Source organism: Carlito syrichta, unplaced genomic scaffold (genome assembly GCF_000164805.1).
Source record: "Carlito syrichta isolate Samal-C Ts95f unplaced genomic scaffold, Tarsius_syrichta-2.0.1 Scaffold301972, whole genome shotgun sequence".
Lineage (NCBI taxonomy): Eukaryota > Metazoa > Chordata > Mammalia > Primates > Tarsiidae > Carlito > Carlito syrichta.
In genome coordinates, this window is record NW_007246068.1 from 107,615 (window position 1) to 133,626 (window position 26,012).

The 26,012-nt window shown below is 41.0% G+C and overlaps 1 protein-coding gene across 2 annotated transcripts in view; it reads right to left on the bottom strand.

The window, feature by feature from the left end:
- Positions 1-26,012, bottom strand: part of SLC1A3 (solute carrier family 1 member 3) — a 92,098-nt gene that overhangs the window by 15,047 nt on the left and 51,039 nt on the right. Inside the window, exons 4-5 of one of the 2 annotated variants that reach the window (XM_008055853.2) lie at positions 3,308-3,512; positions 476-518 (exon numbers count right to left, since the gene is read on the bottom strand). In XM_008055853.2, coding sequence (XP_008054044.1) covers positions 476-518; positions 3,308-3,512 — 248 coding nt within the window. The remainder of the gene's footprint in view (positions 1-475; positions 519-3,307; positions 3,513-26,012) is intronic. The other variant, XM_021711278.1, reaches the window with a different exon arrangement.

Sequence of the window (26,012 nt, forward strand, 5' to 3'; positions counted from 1 at the left end):
GATGCCATTCCTTTCTGATATGGTTCTCTTTTAGAATCCATTAGGCACTTAGTAGACTTAAAAAAACAAACAAAAACCCCCACAGTCCATTGATTTTTAAATCAAACCCAGAAACCTGAATAATCTCCCTAATCTTCTTTAAAGCAAATTGTAAATGTACTTTAGAGTGGAGTATGCTTGCTTGGGGGCCATTTGCCAGTGGGAAGTGGCAGCAGGGAAAGGAAAGGGGTCTTGTGATTAACTTTCTTAACAATAACAGAGACTCAGTGAGCTATTTGTATGCAAGACACACTGTGTCTGGCAACTAATAAGCTTTGAATACAAGGTAAGAACCATCCCAACCCCCAAATTTCCTAGAAAACCCTTGTGTTTCTCATCTGGTTGGCAAGAAGAAGTGTTTCTTATTGTAGGTCCCACTTGGTTTGGACGTCAAGATGGAATTTCATAGGTGAATTAATGGCTGTAAAGTGTTTACCTGTTTAAAGCAGGCTTCCACTAGATTCGGAGGGAACATGTTCCTGCAAAGAAAATAACACTCACTTGAAAAATTTTCCAAGTAATAAGTTTGCTCCTTAAATTCTGTTTTATCGTGTCTAAGGTAAAGATTGTATTGAATCAAGCAGCAAATGGAAAAAGAAAAAGATTTTGTTGGATTTTATGACCTGAAAGAAACATACGATCCTCTCTAAGTATGGCCCACGTAGTGCATATTTTTCAGAGAAGTCTCAAACTCAACTCACCTGACCTCTTGTCAGCCAATGGGATTCTTTGTTCAGCCACTGTATTACCAAAACTCTGTATTATCAAACCCTGAAAATGAAAGTGCCTTTCATCATCAGCATTCTGGCTAACTGTGGTATTACTCAATAGTGGCCATTTTGATTATTGTACCTAATGTGTCTAGAGATCAAATGTTCTGAATCAAACTCATGGTCAGACTGAGGAATTTTGTTCTCCAAAAAAATTTACCCAAAGGCCTTCTGGGGATAGGATGTTGGCACTGACTTGTTAGAACTTCTGTAGCTCTTTGATGGCTAATGGAGAGATGGCTCACGAAATCTGAACTTGGGGCCCATGTGGCAGTGTTTCTCACTTCCTCGGAGACTGTGTCAGAGCAGTGTTTGAGTCTGTGATGAGGGGAAGGGATAGGCAACAGTCTGGCTGGGGAATCTCTAACCAGCTGCATTTATGCCTTGGCCGATGCATCTGTTAAAGAAGGAACTGGATTAAATTAGTGTTAGAGTCCCAAGACGGAAAAGTGTGGGAGAAGACATGACCCAAGTAGTCATCTCAAGCTCGAGTTTCCAGCAGTTATGTGTTATCAAAGTTGAGTATATTATGGTTTAAACTCTTATCCTTTTCTTCCTACTACTTACACCATCTGTTTTCTTTTCTTTCCTATCTATATTCATTAGGTTTCTTTCTACCTTAATAGAAATATCTCTGTTCAGGGGATTCCAGGATAAATGACCAAACCAAGTGACTAGGTGGGGATAGGATATTCATACCCTTGATGCTGGGGTGAGGAGGGATGGAAATATATAGTGCTCTAATGGATCAACCACACTGGGGGTAACAAGATCTTAATCCTTCAAACAAGCAATAAAAATGATAGAGAAAGAAGCTTGGTAACATAGCAAAACCTTGCCTCTATGAAAAAAATTAGCAGGGTGTGGTGGCATGTGCCTGTAGTGGCAGCTTCTTGGGGAGGCTGAGGCAGAAGTATCACCTGAACCCAGGAGGTTGAGACTGCAGTGAGCCACTTTCATGTCACTGCACTCCAGCCTGGGTGACAGAGTGAGAACCTGACTTAAACAATATATATATATATATAGAAAAAGAAAGTATAATAAGAATTCCTAATCCAAACTACCTCAGGGTAAAGTTCATGATGAAATGGTGAAAAACCTTCATGAATTGTATGAACTAAATGAAAACACAGTTATCAGGTGCCAACTCAGTATGAAATAGTGTTATAGGGTGGTTACATTCAGATCATTGTGTTTGACTCTCTGAAAATGGGTTCTCAAGAAGAGGCCCCGTGGGGATTGGGTGGCATTTGCATACAGATGGTGCAAAGTCACCCATGTGAGAACGGAAAGGTGTTACTAAGAGACCCTGCACTCTTTTGAATCCACCTGCCATAACTTCATTCCTTGAGATGGTGAAATCGATCTTGGAGTTTCCTTCAGATGCTCACTGGGGAACTGTATAGAGTAGGTATCTAGGATTGGCAGCCCAGTCACTTGCAGGTAAGGTGTAAAGTTGGGATCAAAGGGCTAGGGTTTGGGAGGACAGGTTGGGAGGGGTTATACAGTGGAGAGATGCTATGCAGGTGGAGCAGGAGGAACTACAGACCTGTGGTGGGATCTCTTTCCTTTGTTCTTCTAGATTCATGTTCCCTTCTGCTCTGTGCCTTGGGAAGCTGATCCCTATGGACCATAACATGTGGGTTCTTTTGCTTCCAGCTGGGCTTGTCTAGTGGCATGTACTGGCAGATCACGGGGCAGAGGGAGAAAGAGTTCACTTATATATTCTCCCAGCTCTGTCTTTGACAGGTTTGGCAACAACTCCTTTCCTCCTTGAGACTCCTCTCTCTCATGGCTGCATCTCTTTCTGGGTTCCAGTAACAACTCTTTTTCTTTGCCCCTTTATAACTAGAGATGGTAACAAAATGGCTTCCTGGTTGTCAGTGTCCAACCTCACCATCCTTTGTAGGTTTCCTTAATTCTGCCCGCACCTTTGCAGACCTTCTTCAGTGTTCCTTTTGAGGATGTGGTGTGCCTCCTGCCAGGACCTGACTGAACCAAGGCAGGTGTGTAGGGAGAGCAAGCAGGAAGGTGCCAGGATCAAACTCTGGTTAATTTCAGTTGTGTGAAGCAGACTCTATTACCAAGTCTGCTACAAGTATTAGATAAGACTCATTTGTAATCACTGTGAATAGGCCATACTTGAGTAAAAACTGGCCATCAAGGACGGGACTTAGGAAAAGTAGGTTAAGAATGGTTAAAATTCCAAGGTGAATTGCATAGCTGAGAGGAGAACTGAGTGACCAGATTATGAATCCTTTAAGCAGGGCTCTCAAAATCTGTATCTTTTCCCTGTTCTTGTTTCTTTCATATGCAATCAAAGAATGAACCCTTACTTGAATTTCTTTTAGAAAGAAGTAAAGATATATGACCTTCATTTCAAGCCTGGCAAGGCTGGTTCAGTCGGACACCCCTTCCTGGGGGTTAGTTAGCTTCCCCCAATAAGAGGAATGGCGTGGTCAAAATATACCCAAAAGGATGGGCTTGCGAGGACATACCTGATCAAGTCCAGGAAGGCATCTGCTGCTGTCACTCGTACAATTTTGCCTTCTCTGTGCATGTTTTCCTTTGTGCCTTTCCCAGGATGGATGATGATGACAATGATTATGCCAATCACCACGGCAATGATGGTGGTAGTCATGTAATAGACTACAGCTCGCATTCCCATCTTCCCTGATGCCTTACTATCTAGGGCCGCCATTCCTGGTGAAGGCAAACACAAGGTTTTCAGGAAGTCAGTCCAGGGAATCATCTGATAATGGGAATAGCATTTCCTTTTACATTCCCCTACCCTCAACCCACCCAGCACTGGGAGTCTGTACATGTTAGGACAACTTGATCCAAAATTTAATCAGGGTATCACACAAGGAAAAAGGGGGAAAGCCTAGCCTAGAATGGTTAGGCATCAGCTGTGTCCGAGAACACCATCACTGTGTTCTGCCCCAAGAATTGATTTCACCATCACTGTGTTCTGCCCCAAGAGTTGATTTCACACGGCCAAATAAATACTGCTCTCTCATGGTCTGAAAGTGCTTTCAAATTCTTCCCTAGGTTACTCCTAGTTGGGGAAGCTGCAAGTATGAGCAGTAAGTAGTGCGTTTGTGTGTGTGTGTGTGAGTGTGTGTGTGTGTGTGTGTGTGTGTGTGTGTGTGTGTGTGTGTCTAAAGAAAAACCTAAAAAAAGTTTCTAGCAGGATAACCTAAATTTTCCTCAAGTTCAAGCACTGTGGTGATTCACACAGATTAATTGCCATTAAGTTCCTTCAAAACGATTATTATTTTATACACATATTTGGGAGTCTTTTTTGATGCTTTTATGTAAAATTTAAGCTACTATTCTGATCACCTGCTAATCTATCTTCACTTTACATTGAAAGTAGACACTGGGTTCTCAGTTTCTCTGTTTCATTTCATCTCATTCAATCAAAAAAAATTTTAAAAAGCATTTTGGTGCATTCTCATTCTTGCACCATCTTTTTCTACCTTGTCCCACAAGTCTGGAATCCCTAGCCCTATGTTAAAAAAAAAAAAAAATCCCCCTTTCCCTCATTTTCAGAACATATGCAAAGTCTGCCTCAGGCAAGATGTCATCCAAGATTAAAAGAAAAAAAAAGGAGGCCTGACTTTCAAGTTTTCCTAAAGGCTTAGTTAATGAACACATCTCAGTGCTTCTTGTGCTAAAAAATAATTGGAAATGACACATAACTCTCCAAAGATTAAATTATCTATAATAGTATGGGCTCTTCTATTTCATTAGTTGTTTCCTCAGTTTTTTTCCTGCTTTATCCTTCCCAATTCTGCTAAAATTCAATTGCAGTATAATCCAATGATAGTTAATTAAACTATTTTTGTTTTACTATTTACAGTTGTGTTTCTGTAAATGTGCTAAAAGGTTATACTGTATTTCAATGATGAGTATTAGATTTTTTTTTTTTTTTTTTTGAGTCGGAGTCTCACACTGTCACCCAGCCTGGAGTGCTGTGGTAAGCTCACAGCCACTGCAGCCTTGACCTGCCGGGCTAAGGCGATCTTTCTGCCTCAGCCTTTCAAGTAGCTGAACCCACAGGCGGAGCCATGACGCTTGGCTAATTTTTTGATTTATTGTAGAGACAATGTCTCGCCATGTTACTCAGTCTGGTCTCAAACTCCTGAGCTTATGCAATCCTCTCACCTCCACCTCCCAAAGTGCTGGGATTACAGGCTTGAGCCACTGTGCCTGGCTGAGTATTAGATTCTAATGGTGGTTTAATATTCAGGTAGTGACTCTGTTCACGCAAACATATTTAAAGTACTGAAAAAAAAAAAAAACCAATGCCTGGTTGTCAGATAACTGGTTGCCTAAAATCTTAATACAAAGGTATTCAGTGGGAATTGAAGCCATGACCTTCAGTCTATAATTTCATTTGTATTTGAATTGTATCATTTATAATTTTTATAACAAGCATACTTAATACCTAATACATTCTTATTTTTAATGACAATCTAGTTCTTCATTAACACCAAGTAGAATGGAGTGAGAACTTGAACTCAGATCTTATGTAACTAGCTTTAGTGCACTTTCTGCCCCTGAGAAAACCATCTGCAGCTCCCACAGACAAGGAGGCCAGCTCTGGCGTTGGTGCCATGAACTTATTCTTTTATCCTTGCCTACTTTCTTGAAGCCCGGGGTTAAGTATTCATTTATTAGGATGGCACCACTTCAACACTTCAACTACGTTTAAAATGGGCTAATCTGTTCTCAACCAAAGTATCCCATCCCCCGATTTTCATTCTGAGATCTGAATCACATCTCAAAATATCTTGGCTTGGGTGTAATTGAAATGATTTCTCTCAGAAGGGGCCCGCTGTCTTTCCCAGGATTGCCTGAACTTGTCACCACTGAAGCCTGCAATTCTTCCGGCTCTCTCCCTGTTGAACCGGCGGGTGGTGTAAGCACAATATGCCGGATATCTCTTGGTACCAGGCAGCAGTATTTTCTTCCTCCGAGATGTTTTCTTTTCCCTCCTGCCTGCTATTCTGTGGTGCTGTTTCGTTCTCACGCCAACTCTTTTCTGACGCTCCTGACCACTATTCCTGACCTATTCGGAGAGAGTACTAAGTGGTCAAGGCACAGTACTGGGAACCAAAGTGGCAAACAAAGGATGAGGCTTGGATCTCCCTCCCCACCACGTGGAAGGAGGTGGGAAAGTTATCTCAGTGCCCACAGCTATAAGGCTATCAGCTACAGGAAATGAAGCTCACAAGGTTTTTTATTTGTTTTTTAAAGGTAAAAACAATATAAAAGTATTTTTTCCATAATTTTCAATTGTGAAATAGCTGAAGACAACCATCAGGGCATTTTTTTTTTTTTTAAGCAATAAAAATAGAAGATTCAATAACCAAATGAGAGGCCTCACCCACCCTTGCATATTGGCTCTTTTCCTTTGAAAGAGACTAAAGTAACAGCTGCTATTGTTTTAGTCAAGAAAGGTAAGAGAGACATAATCATTTATCAATTCTCTATGTAAGGTTCTTCCCCTAAACGGGGTCTGACTTCTCACACGGGGCTACTAGCCCACTACTGCCCCAGGTACCCCATCCTGTACAACAAACAAGACCACCAGGAACAAGACTGTACATTGTAATCAGGGCAACAGTGGGACAGTTGTGTACAATGGGCTACACACAATGGCCTTGATACTGGTGGAGTCAGGAAAATGGAGTAAGAACTCTGGAGGAGAAAACCCCAAGTGAGCAGGGTATCATTCTTCCTTTCCCTCATCTAAACCCTGATCATTTCCTCTCCCCAATCTCATGAAATATGAGATGAAACTTTACACTAGAGACTAAACACAAATGACAGAGTGTCTGGGGCAAGGTTCAAGTACTAAATCACTTTGCAGAAAGAGGTACTTTGCCAGGAATTGCCCCAAATGTTTGGGAAGGAGAGGGTTTGCGTTGAGTCTGGTCACTTTATTTTTTATTTATTTATTTATTTTGAATTGGAGTCTCACTCTGTCACCCAGACTGGAGTGCAGAGGCACGCTCCCGGCCACTGCAGCCTCGACCTGCTGGGCTCCGGCGATCCTTCCGCCTCCGCCCTCCAAGTAGCTGGAACTACAGGCGCATGCTACCACGCCTGGCTAATTTTTTTTTTTATTTATTGTAGATGAGCCTGGTCACTTTAAAATGTATGAGAGAAAAGGCATTGGGGTGATGGGGAGATAGGAAATCACTTGGGTGTGTAGGTACTTGTGAAAATGAGTTACAACAGCCCGGTGCTCATTTAAATACATTTGAGAAACACATTCCAGAGCAAATGATAAAGATAATAATCTTAACTAGTCTCTTTTTCTTCATTTGATCTGGGTTTAGCTAAACCAGCCCCATTCAAGATATCTTGACATCTTTATTATGACAACAACCTGCCATCAGAATCAAGACCTTCTTCAAATCCAAATAATTATTATTTTGTACTATTGCTCCAAGTACCACAATGGAACTTGCAGTTATGACATGTTTGTATGTTTGTGTGTTTTATGCATTTTGAGTTAACTTTTATGTGGTCCACTGACTCACTTACTAAGTCCTACCTCTGACCAAAGGTATGTATTTACCTAATTCCATGACAATTGTATATTGCAGATATTGTTAATACCATTGTATGGGTGAAGAAACAAAAGGCCAGAGAAGTTAAGTAACTTGCCCAGTGTTGCACAGCTAGTAAATAGCAGTGGCAGGACTTGACTCCATACTTCCAAGGGAATATCCTTACTGCTATACCTCTCTTCTTAGTGACAAACTAGGAGTCACCCACATTTCATTTGCTTGTTATTCATGCTGATTTCTTCTGACTTTCTTGCATTTGAGTTCAATTTTGAGATAAGTCACTTGACTTGAGAAAAATTATCTGGAGGGATATATTTGTGGAAAAACTCTGTCCAAACACGTGGCATTCCTTAAAGCCAAGTTGAATAACACTGATCACCAGAAGCACTAGCTAGAAAGCTGATATACCAGTGCAAAACTTTCACCACTTCTATAAAAACTGCCCAGAGCTTGTTCTAATGGAGTGTGGAGGGCCATGTATATTTGCTGGTTGCGAACACTTGAGTCTTATTTTCTTTTCTAAACATGTACTCATCAATAACCAATTATCAAGCAAGCAATCATTTCTGCAAACCTATTTTTGCAGATGAGTTTTTGTAATGGGTTTAGCATCAAAAGACTGAATAAGGCACTTTCTAGAATGCAAAAGATTAAAACTTTGCTTCAAGTACCTGGGTATTTTAGGCAGCAGTCACTTGGAAGAGAAAGGAAAGAAAGAGAAGATAATTTTTTAAAAGCAAATAGATCATTACCTCTTTATTTATGAAGACTGTCTTCTGGTAATCAGTTTATCACAACAAATGTGCATCAAAATTAATGAGATGTTTTGGAGGGGAGAGAGGGAGTGTTTCATACACTCGTGTGTGGTACTCTGTAAGTCTATGTTGTAAATTACATCTCTTTTGCTATAACTAGTATGATTTCTTAAATAAAATATGCGATCAGTCAAGTATTAAAGAGTAATTAAATAATGCTAGGTTACCAAGCTTCTATCACCTGCACAGATTTTATTTTTCCAGTGCTGAAAATCTAGTCTTCTATATTAACATATAATGTGTTAGTGTTGGCATACCTCCCTCCACGCCCCCAACAATATTCCTGTTTCTGGTTTTGAAATAAGAAATCTGTAGAGGCAAACTTCTGTTTTGAACTGTCTTCCCACTTATCCCCATGATGTGTCATTGTTCTTCCAGGGCCCCTGGACCAGACTCAGAAGGAACAGAAAAGGCTGATGGCAACTGCTGATTCAAGAATGTTGTTCTGTTTCAGTTTTTATTTTATTTGAGACGTCCGCCTTCTCCACAATGCGTTTCTCAATTACTCCTCTAATAAAAGCCGCCTGTTCTTAACCTCCTAGAATTTCAAGATGGACCAACTTACCCATAAGGAAACAAGGATGAGCTCTCATATGTACTGTGTGCATGCGAATACAAGGTGACGGTTTTTAAATAAGAAGATTAAGCTAAAAATACAATATGCTTCATGTTTACAGATTGAAAAATAGGCTTCTGTGTCCTAAGCAGCTGCCCACTGCTGGAGCCGGGGCACATTGCCACCCTAGGAAGGAGAGTGAGTGACAAGGCCGGAAAGCTCACAGAGGGAAGGCAATGATGGTGGGGAGTGAACACAAAACATTCTCTCTCTAGAATGAAATATTTTCTCTGAAATATTTTCTTCTGCCTCCTTTATGGACTAGATTGTAAAAATACCATCAAGTTCTATGATTCTAAGGCTCTGGAACTGAAGGCAAATCTTTAAAAGTTAGATTCCAAACTGTTGGTAAAGAATGATTGTATCACAATTTTGAATCACAGTTGGTAAGCTGCTTATAGCCTCAGAATTTAATCTAAAAGATAATATTCAAATGACGTAAGGTCAATCTCAAGCATTTTTAGAAGCACAATCTTTATTTATGGCACAGTGGTTAAGAGTTCAGTCTCTGGAGTTAGAATATCAGAATTCCACTTTGGGCTTTGGTACCATGTGGACTCTCTAAGCCTCAGTTTCCTTATCTATAGAATGGGACTAATGGGACTAATAGAAGCTGTAATCCCGCGCCTTTGAGAGGTTGAGGTGAGTGGATTGCCTGAGCCTGCGGGTTCGAGACCCGCCTGGGCAGCAAGACCTCATCTCTACAATAAATCAAAAAATCAGCCGGGCATGGAAGCGCATGCCTGTAATTCCGGCTACTTGGAAGGCTGAGGCGGAAGGATCGCCAGAGCCCAGCAGGCGAGGCTGCAGTGGCTGGGAGCGGCCACTGCACTACAGTCTGGGCGACCGAGTGAGACTCCAACTCAAAAAAAAAAAAAAAAAAAGAAGCTACCTCATGGGGTTTTCACAGGCATTAAAAGGGGCTTTCACATAGAAAGCATTTAGCGTAGTGTTCGGCACGTGGTCAGCTTTCAACAAATGTGAGCTGTTACTACTACTCATTAAGCAGATATATAATAAGCAAGCTGCTAACACAGCATTATTTTACCTCTCTAGGACTTTATTTCTCATTTAGAAAAGAAACTAGTAATACCTACATTGTAAGAGTAGAGAAAACACATGACGACTCCTATAGTTCACTTAAAAGAAAACTTAATATTGGATAGTGAAACAAAAATTGCTGTATGTTTTCAATTTGAGACATGCTTATTTAAATAAAATATGAAAGATGCTAGTAGCAAAGTTACTTTCATATATTGTAATACTTTGACCAGCATGTTTTATACATGAAAGGCTCTTCAAGGTCATGGCGATTAAATTTTTGAATATTAAACACAAAAATTTATATGTAAACATACATTCTTGACCTGTAAATATATCCCACCTGCAATGATATATTTACATAAAGTATTCACACAGAAATCATACTTTTTAATATTGCAAAGCAGGACCTTGGTAACTGTCATAAGTTATGATCACTCTACATCTCCCTCTACTTGAATTGTAGTGCCAAGAAACAGGACTGTCTATTTCATTCATTGCGGTGACCTCAGTGCCTACAACAGTGCCTGTGCAAGGAAAGTACATAGTAATTATTTGTTGAATAAACACATTCTTATTATTGTTATTATTGCTATGCTGGGTAAAGGCCACATGCTTTTTTTTTTAACACTTAGATTGGGTTACTATATGAACTACAAATTCTAAAACTGCTTTTGTTTAAAATACTCTAATTCTGACCCGCTAATTTTGGTTGATCTTCCTCCAATTAATCCAAAATAATGAGGTTCATTCTGTCTGGAACAATGCGTGACAAACCTTGTGGGGAAACCGTGACAACACAAACCCAGCATCCCCCGGAGCTCCATTTCCAGAGCTGGGAATGAATGCCTGGCAAGGTGTCCCCAGACTGGTCGGGAAGGCTGGCAGACCTCTATTTACTACCCATCACCATGGGCACCCTTTATGCTTTCTCTTCCTTTGCCTTCCTTCTCCCACGCCTGTATTATTTTTGCTAACATATTATCCTCTTGCCGATGAGCCCACAAGATAACTACCATAGTTTGGTCTGTTCATATGTTAACAGGAGAATGTGTGAATAAATCTGAAAAATATGCAAATGCAAAGAAAGAAATGGAGAGAGGGGTGTGGTCTGAATGTATACTTTCATGAAATCAATTTAGCAGGTCATGACTAGTATTTCTATCAATGAATGAAAGAGAGTAGAAATGAAAATATCAGAGTACAACACGTGGTAAAGGGATATACTGTTTTGTGGGAATTTTTTTCAGTGCATGTGTGCGCCAGGTCACAATGTAGGATATATTTATTATTGTAGTTTCTGGTAAAAAAATAAAAGTTTGCAAACACGGCTATAAACACTCATCCAGTTAATAGCTGAGGCTTTAAAAAGGAACTGTGAGCTGTGCTCTTCCTATCTTAGCTTTCTATGAACTTGGGCTGCCCACCATAACCAAGAACTTGTTTCATCTCACTAGTGGAGACTAAGAAAATGCAAATTTCTGGTATCTGGTCAATTTATTTGAACAAAAAGACAGACACTGTAACAAGGGAAAATGTTTTAGAAAAGGTTTGCTTTTCTTCGAATTTTGAGTAAAGAAGGCAATTTACTTTAATCATGATTTCTGGTGAAGCAAGTTAAACCATCTCCACAAAGAGCCGAGAAGATTTTATGGAATTCACAGTCAATTAAATCACAAGTATTTTCACATGGGTGTTCAACCTGTAGGAAGGTCAAAGTTTCCTTCCTACATTATGGCTATTGAGAATATCACAAAACTTCACACTTCACTAGCCTATAACACTATTAGCTTTATAGGTTATACTGCATGAAAACCACTCATGAAATTTCCTTACAGGTCTGCTGCTTGTGATAGCATACAATTTGTCAGACAAATGGATTTTTTTCTTTGACCCTTAAAACTTGTCAACAAGCTTTTTCTTCGAGTTCTAGTGTTGCCTAGGAAAATGAAGTGCAGAAAAGCAAAAGAGAAACATTCTTCTTTTGAAAGGTTGTTAAATGGAAAAAAATCAGCAGAAAAGATAACATTATTCATGGCAGAAAAAAGTCAAATAAATCACTTTTATCCTCAGTCTTGGTAAGACTAGGCAAATGATACCTTTTCTCTGGCTTCAGCCACCCTTTGAGAATGAACTTTCATATGGAAGCAGTGAGGGGAAACTAAGGTCCAACTTTGACCTCCACTACCTCTAACATTGAAGAGCTTCTAGTACTCTTTGGCTTAAACATTGGGATGGAAACTGCCTCTCCTGGGTAATCAGCCAGTGGGCTTCTCTGAGTGGTCAAGCTTTACTTCTCTCTACACTGGTCATGAGCATTCAGTGGACTCTCATGACAGACTCACATGGCCCTGAGATCTTTCTGGTGATGCTATCTGCCAGAAAGCCCACTGTAGGGACTTCCTCTCACTCTCAGCAAGGTTGCTGGTAACTCTCAGAAGGGGCAGCTCTGAAATTCACGTCTCAGAGGCCCACAGCTGTCGGCACAAGACCCACTGCGAGGTGATTTAGATACCCATTTACCCTTCGCATTAGCCCGTCCTTCGCTCACAGTATTGGAATGTGCCGCACAATATGCTTTTTTGAAGAGGAACCAGAGAGTAATTCATCTTCTTTATGTGTGCTAAGCAGAGCAAGAGGGAGAGGCGAGCGGGACCCACGATGAGCCGGGGAGTAGTGATTAGTAACAGCTGACAGCCTCAGACCAAGACCCTTTCTTTGGTTACCTCATTGTAAGAGTCGAGCACAAAGGAATGACTGTCCTCTTGCCAAGACTTCAAAACCCAGGACCACAGAAAATAGCAGCAAAAAGAAAAGTGTGAGTTGGGCTGTGGGGGTGATAGGCTGACCAAAGCAGCTTTTGGTTTTACCTGTAAAGCCTGGCTTTTGGACAGAGGCCTCCATCATGTGGAAGCCATGCCTCTTTGAGGTGGGCCATCCACCAGCACCCACCGGGGCTTTGATGAGAGCAGGTGAATTTGCTCACAGAAAGAACCTGAGGAGAGCAGCGAATTGCTTTGGTTTAATGAGAGGAAGTTCTTTGGGGGCCAGAGCCCCAACTCCTCTCTCTTTTTTCCCAAAAGAATCATGCCTTACAACCAATCACTGGATGAATGGTTTGCAACTTCCAGCGTCTTTACTTTGGCTTGTGTTTCCTGTTAGGGAAAAGAACTTCCCGAGTGACTTTCTTAGGAAGATGATCAAGACAGCACGTTTCCTAGCTGGCAGAATGCTAAATGAGACTGAATTTCACAACTGGGCTCGACTTGTCCACAATTAACCAAAGGGTGCCTCAAGTTGACTGCAGAACATGTCAGACTCAAGGGGTGTCCTTTCTTCCCATGGAAGGCCTGTCCCTCACAGAAGAAAAGAGATTGAAATGAAAGCCTCACAGAAGTTGAAGGCGATATATGAATGTTAAAGACCAATTCGACCTGGTCCTGCTTCCCCAAAAGAACAGCTGATGCAGGCGTGTGACTCCAGTCCTAGCAACGAGGCTGGACAGCACTGAACTCACAGGGCCAGAGGGAGCCACATACACCTGTGTGAACCGATGTCCACCCACCTCCCCACAACTCACTCCTTGACATCAAAAGATTCTGAAACCATCACGCAACCTGAGCACCCTGAGATGTACCGAGGTAAAGTTTGTTGTTTGAAACTGAAATGAAGATTTTTACAAAAATCTTACATATTTCATATACATATATGAAATGACCAGAAAATAAAACATGTTTCCCTTATCTATTTTCTAAATTAAGTCCAGAGGTTTGAATCTTATCTACTATATAAAAGAGTGTATTTAAAAAAAATTCAGGTCCACATTTTGGTCTGCTAAGAGAGAGAGAGCAAAATTAAATCTTTGAGGCTAGAGCTGGGGGCTGAGGAGAGGAGACAGAGAAGATTGGGCAGACATGAGAGTTGAGAGAATGACAGGAGGAGAGAGAGAAAAGAGGAAAGGTAGAGAAGGGAGACGAAATGCAGAGAACTATGGAATGGAGAAAAAGCTCAGTAGGTGCTTTTATCTCAGCCAGCATATTTCTTGGGCTGTGGCCAGCAGCACCCTCTTTTAGTTCTGATTAGTTTTCTCAGCATTTAAAAGCTCATCAATTGTTCTTATCTAATCTATAAAGGAATAGTCGCACCCAGGGAGTGGAAGATTATTCTCCCAACTACCTGAGCCAAACAATAAAGCAGTATCACTTCATAGAGTGAAAAAACTGTTGGAATAAACTTGAATGGGTTGGCTTTTCTCCTCTCCTTGTGGAACAGGAAAAGCTGCAATTTTTGCCCCCAGGCCTCAGGGCAACAATGGAATTGAGTTATTCCTGGTATATTCCACAAGTAGTGGCACAACACTTATAGCTTTGTTCCAATTCCCAAGCAGGGAGCTGTTTCTGCATAGTCTACTTCAATTTTGCAATAACAATGCACATACTTTCTAACTGCTTCTCAGCATCCTATTTTGATGTTTTTTCAAGGGGCATTTAGGAACCGCCAAAAATTCTCCAAAGAAAATTATGAACAGTTCCTTGCATCAAACTTCACTTATGTGAAATAGATTTCAGGGCTCCAGGAAGGTGTACAAAGAAAAGATGTTCAAGAGACTTTTGGTCGCCTTGCATTTGGATGGGTTGGTAAAAAATATATATATATATTTAGTTGGAGTCTCACTGTTGTCACCCAGCCTGGAGTGCAGTGGCATACTCATAGCTACCACAGCCTCGACCTGCGGGGTTTAGGTGATCCTTCTGCCTCAGCCTTTCAAGTAGCTGGAACTACAAACGCATGCCACCACACCTGGCTAGTTTTTTTTTGTGTGTGATTTATTGTAGAGATGAGGTCTCACCTAGTTGCCCACGCTGGTCTCGAACCCCCAGGCTCAGGCAATCCTCTCGCCTCAGGCTCCCAAAGCGCTGGGATTACAGGCTGAGCCACCATGCTTGACTGTAAAATAATCTTTTAACCTGGAATTTAGAACTAGGATGAGTGATGATACAGTTATCGGGGTTTGGAATGAACACAACTAGTGAATACGTACATATGAGTGAAGTATGGTCACACTAAATAATTTTAAAGGAGAGAGAGCGAAAGAAAGAATGAATGAACTGGGGACATTGTTAAAAAGGAAGGTGGTATACAAGACTTGTAATCAAGATGAAGAGAAGCCGAGTACAAAACTGATTTCAAATGGAGGATTCAGAGGGTTGTGACCCATCACAAAATTACAGAAGGTAGTGAAATTACATTCAGAATAATTTGCTTCTTCCAAAAGTGACCATTAATGGCTTCTACAATTAAATTTTTTCCCCCATAGTCATGCATCCTTTCAACATTTAAGGACTTCCTTGATGCTCTGGCCAAAGACAAGAAAATTAAGCTCTTGAGGTATTTATTACAATCAATAGGACTTAAAAAAAATTATTGTGAAACTGGCCTAAACAAATAAAACACATAGACACATTGAATTGTACAGCAGAGTAATTCGAAATGGAATTGGGAGGAAAACAGGAATATGTGTTGGTATTTATTGGATGGAAATGGTTCTAATCAATGTGAACCCTGGCGCTAGCTTGGTTTGAATCCTAGCTCACCCACTAACTTCCTTGTGGTTGGCTGAGATACGTAACCTTTTCAAAGTCTTAGTAAATAGAGTTGTTCTAGCCAGGCTCGGTGGCTCAGCCTGTAATCCCGCGCCTTGGGAGGCTGAGGTGAGTGGATTGCCTGAGCCCGTGGGTTCGCGACCCGCCTGGGCAACTTGGCGAGACTTCATCTCTACCATAAATAAAAAAATTAGCCGGGCCTGGTAGCACGCCTGTAGTTCCAGCTACTTGGAAGGCTGAGGCAGAAGAATCGCTGGAGCCCAGCAGGTCGAGGCTGCGGTGGCTGGAAGTGGCCACTGCACTCCAGTCTGGGTGACAGAGTGAGACTCCAACTCAAAAAAAAAAAAAAAATAGAGTTGCTCTAAGAATCAAACAATGGACATATATGTTCTCTTAGAAGAATATCTGGCACATGATGACAGTGATGCTTTTATTTTTGTTTAAAAAATTTTTTTTTAATAGCTCTTAAGTGCTCTTTGGAACACCACTGAAAAACATGAGACCTCAGTAAAGTTAGAGCCTCTACTGCCAGGCATTGTGCTAAGTGTTTTGTCTCCTTTAATCCTCTTAAGCAACCCTTCAAGGTGTGAACAGACAATGATTAAGTCCCATTCATGGATTAAGAAACAGGGAGAGGAAGTCACTTGCTTAGAATTACACAGCTAGTAAGTGGCATTGCTGGCATCTGACGTCTTTCCAATTCTAGAACCCCAGTTGAATCACTACTTCTACTACCTTGGAGAGCCTCTTTGAAATAAATTTTTCACATTACACTTGTATCAACTGTTGGTTTGCATTTGATCCATCTAATGGGGAATTGTGACAAAAATCTGTCTAGATTTATACGTGAAAGGAAGTCATATGCCACAGTAACAAAAGATGCGTATAATGTGAAATAATGCAGTGATGGCAGTGGCTACTGTCAGAGCACTGTGACCCTGCATATCCCTCAATGAACTGGAGAGTCCTGACATGATGACTTTATTTAGAAGGTGACATACTCACACATATCCTAAATCAAAGAAGAAATAAATAAAACTCAACCGTGGAAAATTACACATTGCAAAGACTTTGGGTAATTTCTGGAACTCCCAGACCACTTGGTGAAGCAGCAGCACTTCCTCCGAATTCTAAATCAGTTATCAAACTCTGAGTTCATCTATAATGACACCCACAATCTCCTAGGGTAAGTCTTTACTACCAGGCAACTTTGATTTTTTTTTTTTTGAGTTGGAGTCTCACTCTGTCGCCCAGACTGGAGTGCAGTGGCTGCTCCCGGCCACCGCAGCCTCGACCTGCTGGGCTCCAGCAATCCTTCCGCCTCAACCTTCCAAGTAGCCAGAATTACAGGCATGTGCTACCACACCTGGCTGATTTTTTGATTTATTGTAGAGATGAGGTCTCGCTGCCCAGGCGGGTCTCGAACCCACGGACTCAGGCAATCCACTCACCTCAGCCTCTCAAAGGCGCGGGATTACAGACTGAGCCACCGAGCCCAGCGCAGATTTGATTTTAAAACAAAACCAAAACAAACTTCCTTTCCCCTCCCAAAAAAAATCCCACAGTGCTTAGAAAAAACCCCAAGTCTTGTTCCTTATAACCCTTTCCCCTTGTGATAAATTTTTACTTCTTCAGGAACCTCAAACAAACCTGGCCTATATTTACCAAGGGGACTTTTACATTCTTTTCTACAGATTAAATATGTATTTTTTTCTCCAACTGATCCTCGTGCATCATTATTTCCAGATGCCTCCCACTACCTACCGGTCAATGCCCTCGGGTTCCAGCCCACACCGTCTTTTCTCAGTTTCACTTCCTACACAGGCCCACCCCATTGTTCCAGACAACCTAGGCTACTCAGTATTCCCTAGACATGCCTTGAGTTTTCCTGTCCCTGCATCTTTGCTTTTAAGGCTTCCTCTGCCCTCGTCCTCATTTCCCGTAGAAATCTTTGGCTAGTCCAGCACCTGAATTCCCACAGCACATTCTTTGTGCTTCTTGGCTTCATGGTCGGCTTTGTTTTACAGTTATGTGTGTACCTGTTGGGGTCTCCACTCAAATTTTCAAGTCCTTGAGTCTAGAAACTGGCAATGTCTCTTTGTAGCTTTATTGCTTGTGCTGGTTAGCATATTGCCTGCCCAAAACAGGAGTCCAATAAGTGTATCTTGGATTGGATTCAGCACTCTTTTAGTAGCTACTCTGCTTTGTCAAAGTCTCTCCCGAATGTTCTTGGAACTAAACAAATTATTCCCGATGCAGTGCAACCAGTGCAGATTACAGTGAACTATTAATATTTCGACTGAGGAAGCACACAGCTATATTCATTCTTTTTAGCCACCACTTCCTACTGTTGGTTCACATTAAGCCTTTAGCCACATGAACAGCTGCCAAGTTCAGTTTCTCCCCATTCTGTAATTGCGCAATTGCCTTTTGAATCTAAAAGCAGAAATGTACATTTATCCCCTGCTCAACTTAATTTTGTTGGTTTCCATCCAGCATTGCGGCCTATTGAAGTCATTCTGAAACATGACCACAGGCACATGTAGTAGAAGCTATACTTTTTGGGTTATGTCATCTGAAAACACTATGTAGATGTCTTCTATGTCTTTGAGTAGTTGATAAAAATATGAAACAGGGCAGGTTTGAAAAGTACACAAGGGTACTTCACTAGGCATCTTTCCAGGTTGATATGGAGCCTTAAACACTTAAGTCTAAATGTTCAGCCAGCTTCATAGCCACATTGCTGTTTTTATCAGGCCCTATTTTATTATCAAAGGCAATAGGGAAGATTAAAAAATTTTCAGAATAAACAAAAGGAATTGGATCAGGGATTCTACAGCCAAAAGGTTATTATAGAAAGGGAGTAGTCTTAAAATACAAAAAGTTTCCTTATAGTACATGAAGTCATTACAAGAAACTTTGTGAGAACACTGTAAGCCTGGCTTTGTAACTTTAGCAATAACTCTCTTTTCCTAAAAGAATCAGTGGTATCGATCTAGAAAAGTATAAGCTGGTAAATATCCTTCCCTATTAAATAGGAAAGTCATCATTTGGGCAGAGATGTAAATGCAACAAGGATTACTATAAATGTTATTCATATGGGAAAGAAATAACATCATAATTATTTTAGGTTTCAAAAAGTTCATTGGATAATTTATTAGCAAAAAAATTTTGGTTGTGTTACACTGATTATTAAAAATTCCATTGTTAAAAGTAAATATCTTGACCAGGTGCAATGGCTCACACCTGTAATCCCAGCACTTTAGGAAGCCAAGACAGGAGGATTGCTTGAGCCCAGGAGTTTGAGACCAGCCTGGGCAACATAGCCAGACCTCATCTCTACAAAAAATTTTAAAAATCATCCAGACGTGGCGATGTACTCCTATAGTCCCAGTTTCTCAGGAGGCTGAGGTGGAAGGATTGCTTGACTCCATGGGGTTGAGGTTGCAGTGAGCTGTGATCATGTCACTGCACTCCAACCTGGGAGACACAGTGAGACCCTGACTCAAAAAAAAAAAGTATATGCCTTTAGTTCATCTGTATTTTTACTTTTACTCCTTCTACAACAACATATCAGCTTCCAGGTCATGGAAGTATTACATGGTAGTCTGCATTTATCACTCTATGCCTAGTGGCTAACACTGTAGAAACTCAATATATCTTTGTTGAATGAATGATGAATGACAGATTCTGCAAATTCAGGAGGTGAGAATAATGAACTGTACTCACCTAGAAATCAATGAACTATTTTTGTGACATCTAGTAAATCAGGAGCTCATCACTGCAATGGGGAAGCAAATGTAAAAATAGTAATTTCTATTCTCAAAGAGTTCTTTTGTTGCATAGACAAGTCAGATTATCACTACTCAATTAGACAAGTCAGACTTTCACCCAATAATCAAATGTTCAACCACACATGGTATAAAAAGTTAAGTACATGAGTACAAGAAAATTGTGGAAATTATTTAGCTCATGTGGAGAGAAAGCTTAGCTGTAGGTAACAAAATTAAGGTCACAAATACACTTTAGCATTATGAACTTATCCAGTACAAATTCAGAGGCCATATGACATTAGGGGTTGCATGGCACTTCGGAGAGGGGGCTTTAGGGACACATAGATCTGAGTTTGAATTCAGGTTCAGTCACTTGCTAGCAAGGAAACCTTGGGAAGTTATGAAACCTGAGACCTGGTTCCTCATTTATAAAATGGGGATAATAAAAGTGACCTTGCAGAAGGGATAACAAGTACATGTATTCAGTAACCAGCATGTTTTTCTATACTCAGTAACTGCAATTATTTATGGCAGGTGAAATAAAAAATGTCAACGACCAATTGTAGCATAAGCCTGCAATTATGATTATTATTTGAGTACTTTAAGATGGAATAAACATGATCTGAACTCAAACATTTACATCTTCAGATGTAAATCATACATTATTTAGCTAATTACTGAAGTGCAACTATGTGCCAGGCTGTGTCCTAGCTAAGTAAATCCTACAGTACATTGCTTCTAACTTGCACTGATTTTAATGCCACAGAAACTTGATTGTAGAGAAAATGATCCCACAGGGAATATGCAAACACCCATAGAAACCAATTCTTTCATCAAAAAGCCAAAATTAAATGCCTAAAATTGGCTGAGGTCATCCAGATTTGGTGAGTGAGACCAAAACGCTCAATGTACAAAACCCAAAACGCTCAATGATGTACAAAACCCAAAACGCTCAATGATGTACAAAATGATACCACTAGTTAGTGGTGAGGCTAGCACAGAAAGAAAGTTTCATGGCCTCTTGATAATGCAAAGTGACTTAAAGCCTTGCTTTAGCATATCAACTTGAAACAGGTGAAGTTTATGACAAGCAAAATTTTCTCAATCTTGGAAGATCACAAGTTTTCTTGGCAAAATGGGTCTATTCTGACAGAAAATATAGTGACTTTAATTGTTTGCTCAGGGTCACCCATAAGCAATTTTCTCAATCAGAAACATCTACGAGCTGCAGGGAGCAGTACTCAGGAGGCAGTCAGTTAGTGGAAAGGGGATGAAGTAATGTGCAACACGAACCCTGAAACTGGCTACCAATTAGTGACAAATCCAAGGCGTGGTCAATGAGAATGCCATCAGGTGACCCAAGCTAAGACTGAGGAAATGATCTTCTCTGGGCAGACTCTAGATGCAAGTGCAAGGAGAGACCTTACACCTGATACTATCTGGCAAGGATGCCAAAAGGGCCTTTGAAGTTGGTGTTTATAGTATTGTAGCAGCATCTGAGTGGTAGTCATCACTGACATTAACCAGTGCCTGCAGGTTCATGTAAAGCACGCGATCCCGCTGAGCTCACCTCTGGGTCCCCCATGAGTCACATACAACGCATATTTCCATTACTATCACTACTATTATTTTGAATTCATAAACGGGTCCTGAATGCCAAAGTGACTTCTCCCACAGCTAACCAGTGCTGCGATGGGTGTAGAAATGCGTCTGGTAGCTCCAAAATTCACGTTCTTAAGAGCCAAACAAGAATGACCACAAATAAATGCGGCCAGAGTGAACATCCACTGTGCCTCTCCACTGGCCCCTGTTCAGCTTTTCAGATGCAAACATCTCCTCTCCCTGCAGAGGGGGAGGGGAGGCAGGAGCCCGTTTAACAGTGCTGTGACTTCCCTCTTCAGCACCTAGCACAGCTAACTGGAGGAGCTCAGTACTGAATGAATGAACAGACTCAGCTAAACAGTAGCTGCTGTGCATGACTCAGAGCACAAATGAGACGAGGACAAGGAAGGGAATGAAGCATGAAAACATGTGGCAGATGCTGTCAGGACTATTTACCGCATATCCAGTGAAGGCACAGAGTTACCCAAGGTTTGCAAGGGGAAATAAAGGAAATGGTGCAGTCTGTGCCTCTGAGAAGCATATTGGCAGTTTTTTGTTTTTGTTTTTTTGAGTTGGAGTCTTACTCTGTCACCCAGGCTGGAGTGCAGTGGAACACTCACGGCCACTGTAGCCTTGACCTCCTGAGCTCAGGTGGTCCTTCTGCCTCAGCCTTCCAAGTAGCTGGAACTACAGGCACGCAACCACCATGCCCGGCTAATTTTTGACTTATTGTAGAGATGACAGAAAATATAGTGACTTTGTTTGCTCAGGGTCAAGTCCCAGGCTGGTCTCGAACCCGTGGGCTCAAGCAATTCTCTCGCCTCGGCCTCCCAAAGTGCTGGGATTATAGGCATGATCTGTCGTTCCCGGCCATTTTGGCAGTCTTATGGGGGTCATGGCATACGTAAAATGCCTCATGAATGCTTGTGGAATAACTCAAATGAGTAGACGTCTAAAATATTTCAAGTAAGGAGATAACCTGTATTAAGAAGGAAGGCGAATGGGATACCCACAAGGAGGGAATCAGTACTCAAGATACACAAACGACACTTCATCAACCACTGAGTGTTTCAGAGGGTGAGAACATGGGCCCATTCAGTTCATGGTGCATTTTCTGTACGCCCAAACCATTTTCAGTTTGTTCCCTAACATCCCCAGAGGGGCATAAGAATCCCTCTGACATGGATTGTGAATCTTCTGACATTAAAGCTCATTAAGATGAAAACATTAATATTTTCCTTATTCTTAGCTAATCATTCTCGGCTCATTTGAGATACATTCATTGAGCACTTATTATATGCCATGCTCAGGAGCTATAGATAGAAATACAATCTAGTGTTTGCTCTCAAAGTTCACAAGCCCAGGGGAGGCACAACATTCTGTGAAACAGAAAATTGTGCATCGGGCTGAGAAAGAGGGATTCATGTATGTCAGAAGAGAGGGGCCTGGGAGAAGGGGACTTGGGAAACTCGAATAATCTGTAAGTTAAGAGGTCTGGCAACACTCGACTTTACTGTCAGGGACAATTGGAAAAGTTCATCTAGAAAGAAGGAACAGTTTTAGTGCCAAGTCAGCTCTGCCCATGCATGCTCACCAGATTCAACTTGGAGAGCCAAGAATTTAGTAGTGGAGTTGTCAGAACCAATAAATAGGTTAGGAGAACTTGGGAGGGATAAAAATAAAGTCAGAGGTTAAGTATTTACATGAATTCTGGAACACATTGAAGGCCTAAAGGCTGTTGAGAGTCTAATGATCAGATAAGAAGTAACCCAAATTTTGAAAACTAGTATTCCTCACAATCCTGCCAAACACCTAGCATCTGTTCAATTCTGTTATGAACCATTTCCTCGGGGAGAGAACGTGAAAGAATTGTAAGCAGCTGCCAAGAAGCATGCTAGCAGGGGATGCTGCCTCCACGCTGCAAATTCATGTGCGAACTTATTCATTAAGTAATACCATTACTGATCATGGACAAGCTACAAAACAGATGAGGAATTCAATCGCAAAGCAAATATGAGGTCAGTGCTTCTAAGAGGTCATAAGACATTAGGAAGTATATCTTAGAAAACGCATTACAAAGCAACTAGTAAATCAATCCAACTTCTCACATTGGGTTTAGGAAGTTGTACCTACATTCTCCAGCAGAAACATTTAAATTCTCAGTACCACTGGGCACAATGACTCATGCCTGTAATCCCAGCACTTTGGGAGGCTGAGGAGGGAGGATTGCTTGAGCTAATGAGTTTGGGAACAGTCTGGACAACATAGAAAGACCTGGTCTCTATAAAAAAAAAAAAATCAAAAAAATTATCCAGGCATGGTAGTGTAGACCTGTAGTCTCAGGAGGCTGAGGCAGAAGGATCACCTGAGCACAGGAGGTAAGTTGTGATTGTTCCACTGCACTCCAGCCTGGGTGACAGAGTGAAATTCTGACTCAAAAAGAAAAAAAAGTTCCAGTATTATACGTACCATCACCCATTTCAAAGCCTGCAATTTACAGTAGCCATGTTAATTTCTCTAATTCAACTTTTAGAGGTATTAATTTTATTTTGTTTTCAGGAAAATATGTGTGTGAGTTTCCTAAGAATTGTTCTTGGTGAAATTTTCTTCCACTGTGCATTTATATCCTAGAGTCAACTATGGAGGGAGAATAATAAGGCCATGTGATACCAGCAGTGTCAGTAATACATAGCCATATTGGGTTACTTTCTTTTTACCAAACATTTTAGGCCCAGTTCTTGCTCTGTGGGTAACTCTGGGAATTTTCTGGAGGCCTACAGAGGACGTGAATCTAGCTCTTTGTATCTGTAACTGTACACCTGTTATTGATGCAGAGGATGAAAAGAACACACCAAACACACATTGTTCTATTTTTAAGCTGTTGTACTCAGCTCCAGGAGGGAAAGATGCCCTTTCTCTTCTTGAAAGTTACCAAGAGCCAGCTATTCTGCTTTAGTGTAAACTCAATTTCCGAACTTTGAAGACAGGTGATTCTAAGTACTGAGTGAGAGGGAATGGTGTGTGTGTGTGTGTGTGTGTGTGTGTGTGTGTGTGTGTGTGTGTGTGTGCGCTCATGCCAGTTGGAGCTGGGGGTGCCAAAATAAATCTTTCCTCACATCCGGAAATGCCTTTCAGGGAAGTGAATTAGCTGGCAATCAGAAAACTCTCATGTAATGCTCACTGCTTTCAACGACAGGCACTCAAGCTCTCATGTCCTAGGGCAGAAATGCATGCCATGGCTTTAGTAGGAATTCCACCAAATATTAACTAAAGGATTGAATCAGTGAATCTTTCCAGGAAAAGCATGGCAAAGCTCTCTTCGCCTGTTTAAAGAGGAAAAAAAAAAAAAGCCAACAGCATAAATCAGCAGTACTGGGCAATATTTCTCTAAATCAAGAGTTCAATGGTGCCTTTTTTGGTCTGATACTGCTCAACGAAGCAGGGTAATAGTTTAAGGACCTTGGAACTTTGACACTTTCTCCATCCCATAATAACCTTTCTGAAAAATGTTATGCAGTGTATAATTTTTTAACATGAAAGTAGAGATTTTCACACTTGTAACTTAGGACTACCAAGAATCTCAAAACATGATTGCTGCCAGTGCCTGGGGATGGAGTGTTAAACAAAACGCTCCCTGCTTCCATGACACAGTTGGCTGGAGGAGGCGGAGATTAGCAATGGGACCACTTAACTACACTGTTCCAGGTAGGAGAGGTTTCCTGGAGGAAGTGGCATGAAAGGTAGGATCTGAGGATAAGGAGGGGTTGCCGGTGGAGAGGCTACGGAAAAGAGTCCAGGCAGACTCTGGGGTAGGCATAGGGTGGGGTTAGGGGTCAGGGGGCAGGGAGGAGGAGTGAGAAATAAGTAAGACACAAGCATGAGCCATGCAAGACATGCTCAGAAGTTTGAACTTTATTCTAAAAGCAAGAGCTCAGAGTAGAGTTTTAGGAAGAACACCCTGTCTTTGTGTTAAAAAAAAAAAGTAGGTAAGAAAAGAGCAAGACCCTAGGGTGTGAGGTAGGTGGAAGGCAAGGACAGGAGAAAAGAAGTTACTGTAGACTAGGGTCAACATGGGGTTGCCTGGACTAGGGTGGAGGTGGTGGCCATAGTTGGAGGTCAATGGATTTAAGGAGGTAGAAATCAATAAACATGGTGTCGGAGACAACAGAGGAGCCAAGTTTCTGGTTTAGCCCCTAGTTTATATATTTCCTTTGATTAAAACAAACAAACAAAAATTTTCAATAGTTCTTCTACTCTTGTATTCTAAATCTAAAATAGCTAAATTCCCCTCCATGTCAATGCTCTTTTACCAGGAATACATTTATTCTCATGCATTCACCATCTTCATAATAATAAACCACCTCTGAAAATCTTAGTAACTTGAAAGGGACCAAATGGGTTATTTTTAGGCAGGGAGGCAGGCCTAGAATTATGAAGTCTTTACTGTATATATAAACTTATTTTGCAGACAAGTCTATTTATACTTGCACCTGATGATTTATCCCACGGCTCTTTTCCATTAAAAAAAAAAAAATTTTTTTTTGTGGGTCTGAGGAAGTAGTAATTGCATTGTCAAAGGCTGGCCCTGTCTAACTCGATAGTCGTTGGCTGACTGAATTTTACCAGTTCCTAAGAGCTGTGGTTACTGAGGCTCTTGAAGGTCACTTTCAACTGCTTGTATTTATCGTCTCAGGATCAAAAAACAATGGTCTGGGGGATGGAGAAAGACGTTAAACAACACCACGGGGACATAATAATCTAAATCCAGACTGTGGAAAACTAATTTTACATGACAAATAGCCTAGTTTCCTCTGCAAACAAATTGCAAAAGAAAAGGATGGGCAAGATAGAAATAGAGAAAGAAGTGTGGGGTTGGGGGTGGGGATGGAGAGAGAATGCTCATGTGTGCAAATTTACAGGTAAAGACACTTTGCCAACTTATCTCAATGTATGGATGTGGTTTGATTAAAACCAACAAACTGAAAACAGGAAAATGGAAAAGAAATGGCGATTTTGGAAAACTGGCTTGATGATATTATTAAAGAATTATTGCTTATTTTTAAGCAATTAAATAATAATATGTATTATGGTTATACTTAGGGGAAACGTTCAACAAAAACCAGCCTTCGCGGGTTCGAGACCCACCTCGGCAACTTGGCGAGACTT